Source organism: Cavia porcellus, unplaced genomic scaffold, assembly GCF_034190915.1.
Source record: "Cavia porcellus strain 051 isolate PalLab524CR breed Dunkin Hartley unplaced genomic scaffold, mCavPor4.1 scaffold_2, whole genome shotgun sequence".
Taxonomy (NCBI): Eukaryota; Metazoa; Chordata; class Mammalia; order Rodentia; family Caviidae; genus Cavia; species Cavia porcellus.
In genome coordinates this window covers 32,698,052-32,716,468 of record NW_026947485.1, presented here as the reverse complement: position 1 = coordinate 32,716,468, position 18,417 = coordinate 32,698,052, and the positions used below count along the sequence as shown (strand labels likewise).

Sequence of the window (18,417 nt, the reverse complement as noted above, 5' to 3'; positions counted from 1 at the left end):
CATCATGGGCCCTACCCCAGCACATGCCCAGCCGCCTCCTTCATGGCTCTATGGTGCTGGATTTCTGCTCTCTGCTGCTGGCGCCCAGCTCCTGACTGGCACATATGCTCACCTCTCACCCGATATGAAGAAGGACACTGTTCCTTAACTCTCCACCACCTTGAGCAGCAACCAGTCCTGATGTTTCCCATCACTTCAAACCCACTTCAGTCGGGCTCCCAATTCTCGTGCTTCTCCATCCCTGCTCTTCCTCAACACCTTGCAGTCAACCTTCTGTTACCTAGCATTCTAACGAAGGTGCTCTCTAAAGTCACAGAGGCTCCCCTATCCCATCCTCCTCACCAGATGCAGCAACCTTCCAGAACTCTGAAACTGCCAGGGCTTCAGGCTCCTGCCTCCTGGAAATCATCTCTGCCTTCCTCTGGACTGCACTGGGCTCCTTTAACCTCCCTCTGCTCTGAATGTGCCCTTTGATTGTCCACACCAAGCATGTGTTCTCCACTCAAGATTCAGTCACTCTTGGCCATGCTCATGGAAGCACTTTATCTGCTGCCCTGTGCCAGCACAAATCCGACGCCCTCTCGTGTAGCCTCTCAGCAGACATTCCCCAGAATGGTACCTCTGCCTTGCTCTTGACTATGGAACAAAAGCTCTACCAGAAATGTCCAGAAACAGGTTCCTCATCTTCTTGCCCCAACCAGCAGGGACAATGCCCCGCTAACTTCATGTCCAGCCCCTGGACCACCAGGCCCATCACCCTCCTAGAACTCACATTCTGCTATATCTCTTTCTCAGACTTTGGCTCCTCAGCGCTCTGCCATGGCTCAAATCAGAGTCCATGCCTGGGTTGCAGCCCTGGGGCCAGCTACCCTCCCATTCCTATAGCCCGGGCTAATCTTCCTGAAGCATGGCTCACTTGGATTTAAAAAATTGCCACATACACAAGAGACTTTCTACTTTTCTGTTGCTTGGAGAAGAAAGCCTGGCTTTCAACACATCTGTCTAGTCCTCCCGTACTCTCTCTGCCATGGTCCCCACATATCCCTATGTTTCAGCTGCACCCACTTGCTCCCTTTGCCTTGTTCATACCATCTCCCCAGCTTGGAAATCTCCATTCCCTGAATTATCAGACCTACCCTTGAGTCTTTCCCAATGCCAGTTGCTCTGAAGACCTTCTTCTCAGCAGGCCTTGAGGACAGTGACTGCACACTGGCCATGCAGTGCCTCAATTTCCTCACCTGTCAAACGGAACCAATAACCCTCCTAAGTTTTTGTCAGGATTAAATTATGACACTTGCACTTGATTAAATTATGACAGGATTAAATTATGACACTTGATTGGCTCTTGCAACAGGGCATGTCAAAGAGTGAGTACTCAGTAATATCGACAGCTTAATTATCCCCTCTGTGTGGTACTTTGAGATGTCTCCTGGTCATTCATCTTTTCTTTCTTCCCCCTTAATCCTGCAGTACCTATTTGTACAGATGTCTTTGCCTCTTGGTGGCAGGTACCTCATCTTCGGCATCTCTTTCCCCAACACCATTTGAACAAACAAGAGACACTCTACAAATGCTTTGTTGAACTGAACAAAATTAAATACCATGTATTTAGATTGAGATCAAAAACTGTTTATCAGGAAGAGGCTTCACTTCTGAAAGACCCATGGCCATGAAACTGGCCTCGACAGGAAATGAAAGAAATCCCTGGCTTTAGTAACTTTTTGTGGAATGAACAGAGAAAACAAAGTAGAATTTTCTGGAATGAGGCACACACACGAAATGTAGCTACACAGGAAGTCGCGCTGGCAGATCATCTTTGTGATTTGAAGAACTCTGCCCAGAACGACCCTGCCAGAACTCAGCTTCAAAGGCCACCTTTCCAAGGTGAGGACACCAGCCCTGAGTGAGTAACAGCGGAATTGCACCACACATTTAATAAAATCACCTAGGGAAACATGAAGGAAGGTGTCCACTCCAGCAGGATTGAAAGACATTTGGCAGGAGAAAGTCTTCAGCTCCGTCTACTCCAGCTCCCAAGGCATTCAGCCTATCGGTGAGACTCAAAATAGGAACAAGAATGCCCTTCTTTTTATCAGTGCCCTTTAGCATGAGCTTAGGCTCCTCTCCACAACCCACCATGATGCACACCATCCACACGTGTCTACAAAGGAAGAAGAACCCAAAACAAGGCTGAGAAAGGACAAGGTAGCTGCCTCGTCTTTAGGAATGAGACCTTAGGGATCCAAGACAGCCTTTCCTACAAAATCTCAGGCTTGGAGAAAAGTGGGAAAAGTGATGAGGAACAGAAATGAAGCCTTTCATTGGCCCCTCCAACTGGGATATTTAAACTCCTACAAAGCTCTGCTCAACCCTGCCTCATTCAGAAAATCATCTTTTCCAAGATTCTATGGCACCTCAATTAGCTCCACAACCTGGCTCTGAGACAAATGTTTCCTGTTTGCTAAGTCACTAATCCTGCTCTTCTTTGAGATCCTTGGGTGAAGGAACAACCTCATGCTATACTGAGGAAAGGCAATAACTCACCCCCATGGTGACTTGCTGGAATAATTCTGAGTAACAGTTAAAAAGGCAGAGTCACAGACAATATACCTACATACTCAGGAGCTGACATTCCAGCAGGAGAAGCAAAGTATTAGCCCTCACCAACATAGCACAGGCTGGAGAGGTAAAAGGGGGTACAAGTGGAGGAATAGGGAAGTAATTGGGAAGGACTTCATAAAGAAGGTACATTCTGGATGATAAACATGGTGCATGACAGTCTGGGTTGGCTGATTGATTGGCTGGTTGGTTGGTTGACTGGACAGTTGGTTGTTTATTTGGTTAACTGGATTGGCTGGAAGGATGGATTGTTGATTGGTAAGTTAGATAATTAGTTGATTAAATCAATGTACAAACAAAAAATAAAAGTGAATTAATGAATGTCAATAAATAAACTAATGATAAAATTTGAATTTCTCCAATTTTATTAGATGGTAAGCTTAGGTTTCATGATACTATTCCAAAAAGATTAGCATAATTTTCCTTTCCACTCTCTTTGCTACATGTATTCTCTCCTTTATTCAACATTTACTCTTGATAGGTACAGGGATATAGTTGGGGGAATGATAAAGACATAAGACCTCACTCCAGTCCTTAAGGAGCTTTTCAAGTAAAGCTGAGTTATCAGATTATCACTTGATCTGCATTGAAGTTTGGCTATGATAGTGACAGGAAGAAAAGGAAGCAGTCAAGCTAAGAAGATGAGACAAGCATGGAGCCAGGGTATAAATTTCAGGCAGCACTCCTTAGGAGCCTATGCTGCTGCAGCATGAGGGCAACCCTGAAGGTGACAGTCTCTTTAAACTGAGTCCTAGATGCCTCCTGTGCCTCACTATCATTCCGCCCTGGTGACCCCTACATGAGCCTTTGTGTTAAAGTTCTGGCGGCCAGGTCCTGCAGGAAGCAAGCTAAAGACCAGCAGACAAGCATCTTGGAGTGAAAAGAATGGCACCCGGGAAAGAATAATCCCCACAGTACTGCTCCCAATCTCCTACACTCATATTCCTCAAAATATCTCTGGAGCCTCAACAGTTTCCTTCCATCCTTCACCCTCCACTTCCCTTACATGAGACACCTTCCTGCCTATACACTAGGACTCAGGACCTGGGTGGAGCTGGCCAGGGCCCATGTGTGATCAGAGGAGAATCTTGGAGCTGCCACACTAATGTCCGCAGATGGCCTAGATGAGATCACTCTGTCTTCCAAGGAAACATGTGGACACTCTTGGGCCACACCTTCTCGATCTCAAAGAAAATCTGAGTCATGAGAGGTTTCTTTCCTCTGGGAGATGCATCAGATCAAAGACTTGGATCCTGAAGGTATCCAGAGAGGCCAGAATTGCGAAGAAGAAGGGAATGGCTCTCTGCTGTGGGCTGGAACACATGCATCTGGTAAAATGTGGCCCCACACAGAGAGTAGGAAGGTGAGCTTGCTGAGCACAGGGCACAGACAGTGAGTGTGGAGAGGAGTCATACTGGCTTCAGAAGACAGGTCCCCAGAACTGGTTATACAGGCGAGGTTAAGCCCCACTAGGGCCCTGTTTCACAGGATGACCAGCAGGAAAGCATCTGGGCTTTGTTTAAGTTTCCAGAGGCAGCCCAGTTGGAGCCTCCAGAGTTGGACATAAGGTCCAAATGGGTAGAGACAAATTAAAATGGAAACTCTTTCCATGAGTTGTCCCACGTGCTGCAGGTGTTGTCAAACTCGGGCTGCTCCAATTCAAGGGAGAATCAATGAACCGTGAACACTACATCCTCTGCTAGACCTTGGGCAAGCCCCCACTGGCATTATTCATTTCCTCTCAGAACATGCACAGGCATCTGTGTCTGCGCCTTCAGCATCTAATCTGGGGACCCCAGGAGGGACTCACCTCCCCCTCCCCAACTGCCCCCAGAGTGCTTATGAAATGTGCCTGGCACTTGCCTCCAAATGAAATTACTACACAACAAAAGTAACCACACCCACTACATGGCTAGGATGAATGGGGATCTGCTGCCACCTACTGTTCATTCTTCTGCAAAACCCAAAAAACCTTCCAGATACCACAGTCAGAGGCTGAATCCGGAGAACCCACTGGTTTGGACAAAGTGGGACACTAAAGTGGTGCCAAGTTTGCAAGACTGGCAAAAAGTCCCCTTCCCACAGGACAAGGTACAGTGATCTGATTCCCCCGGGATCTGTGAACCTCTTCCAAATGTCACTAGTTCTCTAGGAAGTCTTCTGTAGCAAACACTCCTCTCCACACCCAGGCTCTCTGGCCCCCTCAGCAGCACACTCCAGTGCTCTCCTTCCTTCCCTCCTTTGTGAAGGCCACAGTTAAGCCCCCAGTTACACAGGGTCTCACAGTGAGGCTGGGTTTCTGGAGGCAGGGAGCTGGCTCATTCTTCATCATCCCAGAGAGGATCAAGAGACTTCTGTCTGTTTGATAACTGTTGGACATGGCCCAGACTTGAAGTCTGTGATACAGTAACACCAAGCTCATCCAAAGAGGACCAAAGGAGCCATGACAAGAGAGGCCGCCAATGTATAGGAAATGTTCCAGTCTCTCCTCTGGAGTCTGTACTTTATCTGTGAAAGACCTCTACTTGGCATCCCTCACCAGTGCACCCTGCACCCCAAAGGTGATTACCACAAACAGATTCTGCAGGTTGTTAACTCTTTGTGTAGCATGCAGATGGTGAGTAAATGTACAAAGAATAAGAACATACATGGAAACTACTGGTGTCAGCCGTGATGCCTGGAACTGGGCACACCCATCTCAGATGCTATCAATCTCAGTTGCTAAACATTCACAGCTGTACCCTTTTCTGGAGAATTACCCCAAACTCACCTAGGAGGTGGCACACTGACAAACACACTCTGGATTAGTCATTTTCTTTCTGGGCTTCAGTGTCCTTAACTATCAAATCTGGCCACTGGGGGTGATTTCCAAACATCTTTTGCAGTTCACACATTTCTCTGGCTAAGATTCTTACTTCCAGAGTTATTTTGTACTGTCTTTGTGAATTGCCACATACTTACTGAGTAGCTACTGCTTTTGTTTGTACATTTTTTATTTGTCAGTACTAGGACTGAGCCTAAGGACTTTATACTCAGTTACAAATTATTTTGAGACAGGATTTGTTGAGTCACTAAGTGGGCCGTGCTGGTTTCTCTACCTCAAGGCCAGTTGATTAGCAACCTTGATTCTATTTGCACCTTAATTCTCCTTGGTCATGTTACTAACATATTCAGGGCTTCTGAGAGTAGCATGGGGGCAGGTAGGAGATTATTTTTCTGCCGACTACAGAGGAAAACTGTTTTTTTTTTTTTACTAAGTTTATTGGCACAATTTAGACATAAATAATGGTCATAATTATCATAGTACCTGTACATGATGTATCATAGTTCTTTTTTCCCGTTACCCTCCCCTCTCTTCAATCTCTTTTCCCCTCCTTATTTACAAAACTTTGTTTCCATTTTCAGTTTTTTTCCATTTTTCTTTTCCTTTCCACTCCCAGCACCCAGTTTTGCTTTCCTTGTGAACAATTACTATTTCACAATATCTATTATACATTTTTGTTCTCATTTACACTTTCAGTCTCTCACACCAGAGAGACAATGTGACATTTACCCATATGTGTTTGATTTATTTCACTTAAAAATGTGCTTTGAAGGTCCATTCATTTAGCTTAAGTGTCTCAAGTTTATCCTTCTTTAGGGTTGAGTAGCACTCCATTGTATAAAGACAAACACATCCTTTTTTATCATTTCATTGGTTTATGGGAGGCATTTGAGTGTTTCTACAACTTAACTATTACAAATTGTGCTGCTGTAAACATGAGTGTGCATATATATCAATGTTATATAGTGCTTTTAATTCCTTTGGGAAGATATCAAGCAGGGAAATAGCTGAGAAATTGCCACACTGATTTCCATAATGGTTGTACCGGTCTACACTCACACCATGAGTGGAGAAGGTTTCCTTTTTGCCCCACCAGCATTTGTTATTTATTTGTTGATAATAACTATTCTTTCTAGTATGACGTGTAATCTCAGTGTTGTTTTAATTTGCATCTCTCTAATGATTTGTAATGTTGGACTTTTTTATTTATTTGCCATTTTATTTGCCGGAAGTATCTGTTCATTTCAGATTCCCATTTTGTGATTGGGTTTTTAAGTTCGGGGGAATCTATTTTAAAAAAATTTTTTTTCGAATGCTTTATAAATCTGCTGGAAGAGAGAATAGGTAGAACTGTTGAAGACAGCAAAGACTTCATGAACAAAACCTACACTGCATGGGAAATAGTACATCAAATCAACAAGTGAGATTTTACCTTACTACAAAGCTTTTGCACAACAAAAGAAATTACGAACAGAGTGAAAAGATAACCCACAGAGAGAGAAAAAAATTTAAGCCAGTTGTTCTTCAGGCAGCCATTTCTTGCAGCATTCAAATTTTCTTTTAGTCTCACTATAGGTTTTATTTATTTTATCTGTCTATTTATTTTAATACCAGAAACTGAACTCAAGATCTTGTCACTATAGCTTTTAAAATGTTCATCTCTCTGTACTCTCCATCTCCACGTCCTTACTTATCACTCTCAGAAGAATTTTTGTTGTTTTCATCTTTTCTAGGCAGTTTCCTGTGACTGTCTCACCTATCCCTTTTTAATCTGCCCCCTGTGTGGGTAAGGAAACAGGGGAATCCATGTCCCTGTGATCCCCAAAGCCAGCAGGACTAGGCTGGGGAAAAGGGTGTCTGGCTACAGAGTCAGCCACAGTGAGTCCAGGGAGCTCTAGTAGTTGTTAATTCCATTAGTATTTATGGATTCACTTTGAGGAAGGTGGATATTCTCTCAGAACAGAACACAATTCTGAAATATGATAGAGTCTATGGAATAAAAATTTAATTTTTAAAGATCTTTCTCTGAAAGATTTTTAAATTGGGTATTTCAAAAGCAGCAGTAGAGGAGATGTTTCTTCAGGACTCTTGAATTCAGTGTTATGGGCTGTCAGAGCTGGAAAGGTCTTACATGCCAAGTCGTTTCAGGCAATGGACAGAGCAGCAGCCCTGGGCAGCAGGGGGTGATTGGGGCTCTTGCTGTTGGGGTGTGGCTCTTGCACAAAACTTGTTCCCGCTTTCCAGTTAGTGCTCCAGCTTGGGCAGTAACTGTGCATGTCCTCCTTGTGCTCTGTCCCAGCTGTCATCAGCCATAAGTGATGTCCTATTCTTCACGTACTATTCCTTGATTTGAGGTAGAATTGTTTCAGATCCTCGGTTCCCAAGGAAAAGGAAACCAGGAAGGTTGATAGGACAGGCATGCTGGGGAAAACCTTTCTGAAAAGAGGGCCCCTGAGAGGATCCGGAAGAGAGATAGGAGATAAGCCCTCTGAACTCTGGGAGTGAATGCGGAGAAAAAGCAGGTCCTGGGAGAAGCATGCTGTTTGTCTGAGGCTGCTGTGGAGTGAGAGAGGAAGCCAGGACTTAGCCCAGAGCCTTCAAAGCTGCTGACATTGCTGGTGTTTCCTCTAGGACATGTGAGTCCCCTGGGGGCTGAGCAGAAGCAGGCTGTGATCTGGCTTGTGTTTCCTTAGGATCCCCAGGGCTGCTGCCATAAGAATTGACTCAGGGAAGCAAGTGTGTGTTCAGAGAGGCCAGTTATAAGGTGATTACATAGTCCAGAAGGAAGCTGATGGTGGCTAGACTCAGGTCACTGGCAGTGAAGGTGGTACGACCAGGCTGGGGTAGACAAGATATTGGAATTTGTTTGTGGATGAGATGCACAGTGTTAAAGAGATAGGGGCAGAGGTGACTCTAAAGCTTTTGGCTGAGTAGCCACAGGAAGGGGGTAGCTTTTCCCTGAAATGAAGAAGGTGGGAAACAGGTTCAGCTCATGGTCATGGGGCCTCACCCTACACCCCTGGTCCACCATGCTACTTCCTATTGAGATAGTGGGGTTTTTTGTTGTTGTTTGGCCACCATGTGGCCTATGGTTTGGGCACTGTCTGCATGATGCCCATAGAAGTGAGGAGTGAGCTGCTTCATGGGGTCCTTTTGAGCTCTGTGACTGGCCTGGCCTTGGCATCCTGCTGAAGCTGTTACAGGAGTTGTCCTCACTCAGAACTACTCCCAGAGACACAGACAGGCAAAGGGATGATCTGGGGTCCCAATATCCTCCTTGAGGGTACCTCAATTCTTCCCACTAGACCTCACTTCCTGAAAGTTCCATCACCTCCCAACAGAGCCATTACTTGGGGACAGAGCCTTCAACAACAGCCTTCAACAGTGGACAATGGCCATTCAAAAACATTGCATATCCACATCATGACCCAGAATTGACAAGTAAGTGAGGATGAAGTGAAGATACGGCAAGGCTTAGAGCCCCCGATCCTGCAGCCCCTTCTCCATTTCCCTTCTGGGTCACTCCACCAGACTATGATAGCCTAGAATGCACTCTCATGTTTCACTTGTGATAATTCCACTTTTCTAGAGCAAACTTCTGGCAGTGAAGGGGAAAGCTAGACTCTCTCAGTCAAACTAAATGCAAGCAGCTGTCAACTCTATGTGAAGATTTTTTAACACTCGGAATCACACAGTGATGCTGCAGAAAAAGTGAGCTCCCAACACTGCAGGTGTTCAAACTGAAGCCAGTCATGACCGAAAGGCCGTGGAGTTTTACTAAAGGTTGAAGGAGACAACATTTGTTCAAGTAGTCAGCAAATTCTGGAGCTGGTTTTCTGGCTTCGAGTGCCTGTTCTGTTTCTTACTAAGTGTATAAACCTGAGCAAATAAAGTAACTTCTCTGTGTCTCCTCATCTGTAAAATAAGAGTTATGATAGTACTGCCCTCACAGAAACCTTATGAAATTAAAAGAATAAATTTTCCTAAAAGGCTTAGAATCGCATTTTATAAAGACAGGCTAATATCAAAAGTTTTTGCATCCTTTTGATGCTTATGTTGTCATTAGTAGCAACAGGAGTAGCACGTAGCAGTATTCTCTGAATGTCTTCTGGGCACAAGGCCCTGCTCCTCACATACATATAAAGGTCTCTGCTTTGGGAAACTTATCTTATACTGTAAGAAGGCAAAAAAAAAAAAAAATGGACAAAAAAAATAACTGAAAGATTCTAGGTAGAGGCAGGTGTTATGAAAACAATAAAACAAGGTAGAGATGATAGCATGGAGGTGAAGTTAGCCAAAGAGACATCTGTACTGGTAGGGAAGGGACAGCAGTGAGACAATTGGGAACAACAGGGCTGCCACAGCAAACAGGTCAAGCAGATACAAGCTACAGGGGTTGGGTCAACAGAAACAAAACAGGTTGGTAGAAAGAATAGACTTGTAGAGAGCTATGCCAAGCCTGAAAGCACGGGGGAGAAGGAGTCAAGGCCATAGGAATCAGAAGTGTGGGCTTGTGGCTTTGAGGGAGGAAATGAGGGGGGAGGGAAGTCAATGCAGTGAACCAGAGAGCTCCAAGCCACCTATGTGTCTATGTGAGAACGCAGTGAAGAGGAAATGTGGTTTCATAAATCAATAGGAAAGAGCAGACTGTAGGTTAGATGGTGCTGGGAAAACTGTCTTATTACTAAAAAAGAAAAAAGAAAAATTGAACTTTTCATCCCAACAGATACAAAAGATTAAATACACAAATGTGAAAGTTAGGACTAGGAAGTTAATAGAAAAAAGAAAATATCATTAAGAACTAAAATCAAGAAAAAACATAATAAAGAACACTTTAAAAAATTTTAAATCATATACCAAAAGAGAGATTGGTTATGCCAAAATGATGTTTATATTTCAATAAAAGACATGAGAAAGTTGTTAGACACAGAATGAGAAAAGGTATTTTACAAAGTCAAAACTAATAAGAAATCAATGTCTACTGAAAAGAAATTAAATTCTTTTTTAAGGGAGGCAACATTAACCAAAGTCTATTGTAGTCAGCCATTCATAATATCTGATTTTGGCCAAAATTACCAGGAATGGAAAGAAATAGGACAAAATGATCAAAACTAAAAATAAAAACAGACAACTACAGTAATCTAGATATCGGAGTTGCTAGATGGAGACTTTAAAATGATACTGAACAGTATGCTCAAGAAAATAAGGATAAAAAAGGGGAATTTCAAGAAGAAGTTAAATGTTTGTTAAAGCTAAATTCTATAATGTAAAAATTAAATAATTGAAATTAAAAATTCATTAAATGAGCTTAAAGCACATCAGGCCTGATAGAAGAGAAGAAACCTGCATTGGAAAATAGATCAAGAGAAAATATCCAAATTGGAAGTACAGAGAGAAAAATGAGAAAGAACATTTTAAAACTATAGAACTCAAAAAGAGTGAAAAAATATATTACATATGTAATTAGAGTGCCAGGAGAAAAAAGGATAAGATGGAACAAAAACAATATTTAAAAAGATAATGTACAATAGTTTTTTAAAGCCTATGACTTCAAGAAGCTGTATGTACCCCAAGCAGAATCATCAAAGGCACATTATAGTCACACCATTGGAAATCAAAGAAAGCGAAAGCTCTTTTAAAGAAACTGGAGTGAGGGAGCATGCTAAGGATTTTTAAAAATGCATACATTGCCTTTAAAAGAGAAAAAAATGAAACTACAGACTGACTTATAAACAGCCATAATGAAACTCTAAAGCAATAAATGACATAGCTAAAGAGTTAAGCCAATAAACCACCAATCAATAATTACATATACATTAAACTTAATTACCTTCAAAAATAGTGATAAAATGAAGGCATTTCTAAACAAAAACTGGATAAAAAATTAATATACCTGCTTAAAAAATACCAGAGTTCTTTATAAATGTAACAATTATTTCAATAAAATAAAAAAATCACAATGGATTAAAGATTCAACATATACTATTTACAAGATGCAAATATAGACTACTCCATAAGGCTCTTCAATTCAGCAAATTGATATGGTAGAGGACAAACCAGATACAATGGCTCTTGCCTATAACAAGAGGATGACAGACTTCATGAGTCCAAAACCAGCCTGGGCAACGTACCCTGGAAAGGCTCCATCTCAAGAAAAGAAAAAGAGTAAACACACACACACACACACACACACACACACACACACACAGAGAGAGAGAGAGAGAGAGAGAGAGAGAGAGAGAGAGAGAGAGTAATTGAAATATACAATGAATGCTTAAATGTTTTTAACATAGTACAGTGAAAGACACGTCATCATTTAATAAACATACTCCTCTCACTTCAAACGCATTTATTCCATAATTCTTGAAGCACTTGCAGAAGTCTCCTTTCTCATTTTTAAGATTATGATGAAAAATAAGGTGACTACCACTGTCTACTGTCACCCAATGAGCATCCAGGCTCACAGAAATACTGTAATGTATCCTCTTCTACCTTAGCCACTGGGTATGGTGCTGTATGACTTCTGGCTGTTCTCCCAAGTCAAAATGACCAAGAAAGGTAAATGTTTTGAATCAATTTAGGACACTGAGGCAGCCATGATAGCACAACTAACAACACTCAGAAAGGAGACTTTCCAGAACTGCTTCACAGAGTGCCAAGAAAATGAGATAAGTGTGTTCAAAGCAAAGGGAAGTATTTTTAGGGGTATTAATGGTAATGTATTTTATTGCAACAATTTTTTATTTAAATATTCATAGTTTTAGATCACACTGATTATAATCAGAGTAGAAATAACCTAGGAATCAAAAATAAAACAATAACCAGGAAAATACTCCCAAAAACTTCAGATTAATATATACTTAAATAACCCATAGGTCAAAACAGAAATCATAATAGGAATGATTAAAGATCTTAACTAAATTCTATAAAAATATAACCTATTAACTTGTAGAGTACATAGAAAGTGTTATTTAGAAGGAAATTTGTAGACCTAAAGGATATTACAGAACAAGAAAGTTGAGAATCTGTTATTGAAGATCCATATGAGTAAACTAGAGAATAATAGCACACTGAACTAAAGAAAGTAAAAGGAAATAAAAGAATCAATATCATTGCAATAGAAAACAAACATATGAAGCCAAAAAAGTATTCTTTAAAAATACTACACAGTTGATAGATTCCTGGTAAGATGGCAGTAACAAAATAGAAATATCACAGTAAATTTTACAAACTTGAAAGTGATAAGAGGACATTGTGTAATTTTATGCCAATAAATTTAAAATATAGATAAAGTTGTCAAATTCCTTTAAAAAATATAACTTGCCAAAACAGCCACAAGAATAGAAAATTCTAATTTAAATAATTTTTAATTGAATGCATCGTTTAAAACTTTTCAGAAGTCTTCCCAGTAAACTCAGTGTTTAAGGGAGCAGTAGGGCCAACCTTGCACTGCTTTGTGTGATGTAGGGTCAGATCCTGACAAGGGTGATACAAAACGGAAAATCTGCCAGCCAATTTGTGGACTTATGCACAAAATTCCTACACAAAATATTAATAAATCCAATGATATATAAAAAGATAAGCTACCATAATCAAGTGGGAGCTATTCCAAAGTATAAGGTTGGTTCTACATTCAATTATCAATCAGCATAGGAATTATCCAGATCTATCGAGAAAGAATAAAAGTTACATCAGGGCAAAACAAATGAAAATAATGCTGAAAGGATCTCTGTCAGATCTGACACACTATGGGATCTAGAAACCCGTTACCAGGCCAGCCAGTCCGTGTAGCTGTAGATATGTTTTGAGACCATCTGCTAACGCCTTCCTCAGCTGTGGAATGAAGTGAGTGGGACCTGGGAAGATTCCCTGTAGTTTCTGGGATGTGCGAGTTCAGGTTCTCTTCCTGGTTGACCCTAATCAACCCTGCTCCATAGATTTGCCATGAGAGCCATCAGTGCCCGGACGCATGTGAAAGGTGGTGCTTCTCTGTAGGAAGCCATGACTTTAGCTTACTCACCTGAGAGGCGAGGGCTGGCTGCCCTGACGTTTGAATGCTCTTTCCAGTCTCTCCTGGGTCAACCTGGGATTCCCGCCAGGCAAGTACAATTTTGAGGGCATCTTCTCAGCCTCGGTGTGGCCATCCACCACTGGCTCGTTCTCTGAAAGACCTCTGGATGGCGCTCTGTCTCGTGGGGACAGCCCTTTGCTGGACAGGTGGGAAGAGCTGTCTGGGGTGGTTGTTGGCTTTTCCTTGGGTGGTTCTCTAAGCTGGCTCAGGGGGTTCCTGGAGATGGAGCCACTGTTGGAAGCAGGGACCTCCTGAGGGGCTAGATGTGCTTGGGTGCCACCTGAGAGGTCAGGCACCATGCGGCTGTCCTCCTCCTGGGGTTCTGTTTTGCTGTTTAAGGTCAGAGACCGTCTCAGAGAGCGTTTGGAGAAAGAAACCTGTGGAAGCCAGGTCAGAAATTGTGAGGATTTCCTTCCAGGAAAGCTGGGGAAATACATGTTAGTCCATGGCAACGCTTACCCAGGAATGTCTGTTCCCATCCCCAACTCTTTCCCTTAAAATCCTACGTATTTTGTGGGACTCATTCAAATGCTTGCCACTGTGATGCCCTGGCTGACATGCACCTTAAGGCACAAACCTCAGAGCGCCCACAGTTTCTCATGACCCTCCCCAGAGCAGGTGCAGGTGGCAGGGAAGTACTCCCCCAGTTTCTAAGCCCTGTCGCCCCCTGCCGGCTGAGTCATCTGTGGCAGCTATTTACCTTCTCTGACCCTCATATCCTCGCCGAGTAATGGAACTAGTTCATAATCCACTAGCTACCATTTCTAAACTCCAAAACCTGGAAAAAAGAAAGTTCTCTTTGGACTCCTGTGGCAAAGCCTTCTCAACTGTGGTGAGGTTGTTTCTAGTTTTTATAAAGTGCAAGTATCCCCGTGTTTTTTTGTTAACTGGAGATTACCACCAATCCTGCTACATGCATCGTGTGGTTTATGCACTCTACTTATATCCTGAAGTCCACAGATTTCCAAAACACATCTGGGGCCCAAAAGGGAATGAGGAACATGTAGTACTTACCTCCCACAAGTTCACAGTGAGGGTTAAATAAAGCACTAGCAAGCAGGATGCCAGGCATACCACAGCACTCAACAAACAGTCCTTGCTCCCATTACTTGTCCCCATTTTCATTTCCATATGGCCCCACCCTACCCATGGTAGCCAAGGAATGGCACAAACTATTCTTCACTCATCTCTGGTGCCCACAGTGCTGCCACCCGGGTCAGCAGCCTATGCTTCCTAAGCACTCAACTAAGCATTGTTTAGTTTTTGAAATAAAAGAATTCCAAAGGAATCAACTGGAATGTTTTATTCCAATCAATGACTAATTGAGGAAATGGGATCTCCTGTTACTACTCAACAGCGAGCAGTGGAGAATAGAGGGACAAAAATAAACCTACTGAACTTCTCCATGGTTTTAATTTCAGGACCATTCAGCTTTTCCAGAAATAATTCAGGGCCACTGGAAGCCTAGGATGGAATGAGGAGAGCTAATTTTATAGTGTTCTTGCCTAGTGGAAATTACCAGGCACTGTGAACCTGCTCCAAACACTGCCAAGGGCATCCCTTGCCCAAAGCAAGGAAGACATTAGTCACTATCCCTAAAAAGACTCCAATTTCTGGCATAACGGAGCACTGCCTCTTACCTCATACCTCATCGTTAAGTACAGAGCTGATCTAGTGGTAAAAAATGATGAAATCTTACAAACTTTGGCTCCTTTCTCTTGAGCAACCCATAGCTATGGCCAAAGCACAAAATACCTCCCAGAAAATCTAGGTAAGTTCTACAAAAACACACCCTTCAGTGTCCTTCACAGGATTCAGAGGCCACAGAGGGAAACTTCAGCTCCTCAAACAATGACTAAAGGAGAGGTTTGTGGCAACACCTTTAGTAGTAAGGCAGGTCCATGTCAGCTCCTCACACCACAGTTATGAAGGCAGTCTCAGCTGCACAAACACAATGATTAGAATTTCCTGGTACGACAGGGCCCTGGTGTTCATCTGGCCGACTGGTTCTCAAAGTGTGGCCCAACAACTCTCAGGGTTCCTGGACACTCAGAGAACTAAAAACTATTTTCATAGTCATTGCTGTGGTTCAGATATGACTTGAGTGTGTCCATCAAAGGTTCATACTGCTGGAAGCTTGGTTGCCAGTGTGGCAGCGTCAAAGCAATGAAACCTTCGAGAGATGGGGCCCTAGCATACACATCATGGAGGCAGCATCCTTGAAAAGGATCAGTGTAGGTCTTGTGGCGCTGGGTTAGTTCCCACAAGGGAGTCTAGCACCTTCCCTGGGTCCCTCTTCTGTTCACACAGCCTGGCCCTCCAGCATGTACTTCCGCCATGATGCCATCATATTGTGAGACAGCCAGAAGGCCCTCACCAGAAGCCACGCAGAAGGGCCCTCCAGTCTGAGAATTTTGGCCTTCAAATGAGCTAAACAATCCTCTCTTTTATGTATTACCCAGAATTAGTCCCAGTCTTTTATGTAATACCCAGAATTAGGTATTTTGTTACAGCAACAGAAAAATCAAAAGTTTATCAGTAATAATATAACACAACTTGACTTTATCATGATGTTTGCTTTTTGTGCAGAGCAATAGTGAGTGGAAACTTTTGACTCCAAATGTGGATCAAGGCAGTGGCGCTGTTCTGGCTTGTGTCTTGATGTGCCCTCAAAGCCTCATGTGGTCACAGAAGGGGCTGGATCTAGGGTGTGTGATACTGGGATCAAGGATATGATGCTGGGATTGATTTGTGTGTGATGCTAGGATTAAGGCTGCCCTATCCTGGATGTGGGCACTACCTGCCCTAAGGGTGAGCAGCCTGGATAGGATATAAAGGACAGAAAGAGAGTTGTTGTTTGTCACCTTTGCCTGCTGCTCATTGCATTGCTGCCTTCTGCCTGCCATGGATTGTTTCTCCTCCGCGATGCCCCTCTGCCACGCCACCCTGCCTTGGAGCCAAGCAACTATGAACTGAAACCTTTGCAAACTGTGAACTACAATAAACCTTTCTTCATTTAACTTTGTGAGCTGGGTATTTTGTCTTAGCAACAAGAAAAGTAACTAATACAGATACCAAACTTTACCAGAGCTTGAGATAGTCTTCATTGCTATAAACTGGCAATAAAAATGAATACATAAAACACATACTTCACTTAAGAATGCCCATGCTGAAGCATAAGAATTGCTAACTTTATTCAATCTAGGCCCAACATCTGCTGAGTGGGAATGGTGGTGGTAAGTGCTTAGGAAACCATCTGGATTTTGAGTGAACTTGCTGTCATTTTCATGGAAACCACTGAGAGGCAAACCATGGTGATTCAGACTTGGATTTTTGGCACAAATTTCTTAGAAATAATTTGAGTCTGTCGTATCAAGACAAATAAATGGTGTGTTGTTTTTAGTGAAAAACTAAAAGCTGTTGGGTACAAATCAGAATTTTGAAAAATTCATGTCCACTGCTGTGAGCCTGACAGCTTTGCAGTACTTAACAGCTTTTCTGATAAGTTGGGTGATAACATGAACAAATGAGAATTATTTTTGTAAAATGAAATGTATCCATACTTGGATCATCTATATAACTCAGTAAATAATATTTTCCAAGGACTAATATATCATGTTACTGAATTATACAAGAATAAAAGACTCAATGTGTGAGAGAGATCAGGGGAAGTTGATAAAAGTACAAAATGTTCACTGATATTGTTTAAGATTCTACATTAAATAACTACAATTTGTCTAAATTTAGGGTGTGATCAAAGAAGAGTACACCTGGTTTTCTGAAAAGGCTGCATTAAATTACTTTTTAATATTTTTAAAATACGTTTTCCAATGCTTATCTGAGATTACACTTTCTTCATGCACTTCCATCAAAATACCATATTTCAATAGCCCAAACTCTGAAACAAAAATAAGATTTGAATTGATTTCTTCTAAGCCAGTTAGTGAAGAGGTTTTTAGTGACTTCTGGGAGTTTTAGAGGGGGTTGGAGAGTATTTTTTGTCTTTTTGAGGTAGAGTCTAACTATGTAGTTCAGGCTGGCCTTGAGCTCACTTTGTAGCCAGGCTGGTCTCAAACTTGCAATGATTCTTGCTCCTGAGTGCTGGGATTATAGGCGTGCCCCACCACATCTGGTTTAATGAAAAGATTTAAAAAACAAATATAAAACAATGTTATTCATCGCATTAATCTTTTCTTATTTTGAAAATAGACTTTTTAAAAATAAGGTTGTGTATTTTAATGGTTTAATAAGTAAATAATTTTTAATTTCTCAGGTTTAGTTTCTAATAGAGGAAATGTCCATAGATAACATCAAACACAAGTTCTTAGACTCCTTTGCAATTGTATTAAGAGTATGAAGTGATTCTTAGACTATAAAGTCTGAGAGCTGCTGCTATAGTCTCTCAACCAGACAGGACTACATCTACCATGTCCCCGCAAAACAGTGCTTCCCTTTGACACAGTCAGTCTCACCCCTTCCAAAACAACCTGTCCTGATGAAGTGGTTCTGACTCCCTCCAGCATGGGGACCAGCTGAGCTCTCTGGAGCCATCAGGCGAGTCTATACCATTCAGTCCAACAAGACCAGCAAGCACACACCATGTGCTAATACCAACAGCATGCACTTCCTGCTCTCCAAAAGCTAACACAGCCAGCCTAAAAAAGCCCAAAGGGGTACCCCCATATGCCACTACAGTCCATCCACCAGAAGTAACCACTCCAGGTACCCAGGAGGATCTGGAAGTCACACCATGGTCTGATAGAAAAAAGAGCACTGAGCCATAGGCAGAGCATCAGAAAGGCAGTCAAGAGACCACACTGGCCATCAGGAGGCTAAGGTCTTTCTACCCCCATGTTTGAGGAAATTTCTTACAGTCAAGACTTCATTTCACACAACTAAACAT

General features: G+C 42.3%; 1 protein-coding gene across 2 annotated transcripts in view; it reads right to left on the bottom strand.

Moving 5' to 3' along the window:
* Mindy4 (MINDY lysine 48 deubiquitinase 4) overlaps positions 1 to 18,417 on the bottom strand; it is a 99,368-nt gene that overhangs the window by 66,318 nt on the left and 14,633 nt on the right. For both annotated transcript variants that reach the window (XM_013150492.3, XM_003467866.5), the window contains exon 5: positions 13,464 to 13,891. In XM_013150492.3, coding sequence (XP_013005946.1) covers positions 13,464 to 13,891 — 428 coding nt within the window. The remainder of the gene's footprint in view (positions 1 to 13,463; positions 13,892 to 18,417) is intronic.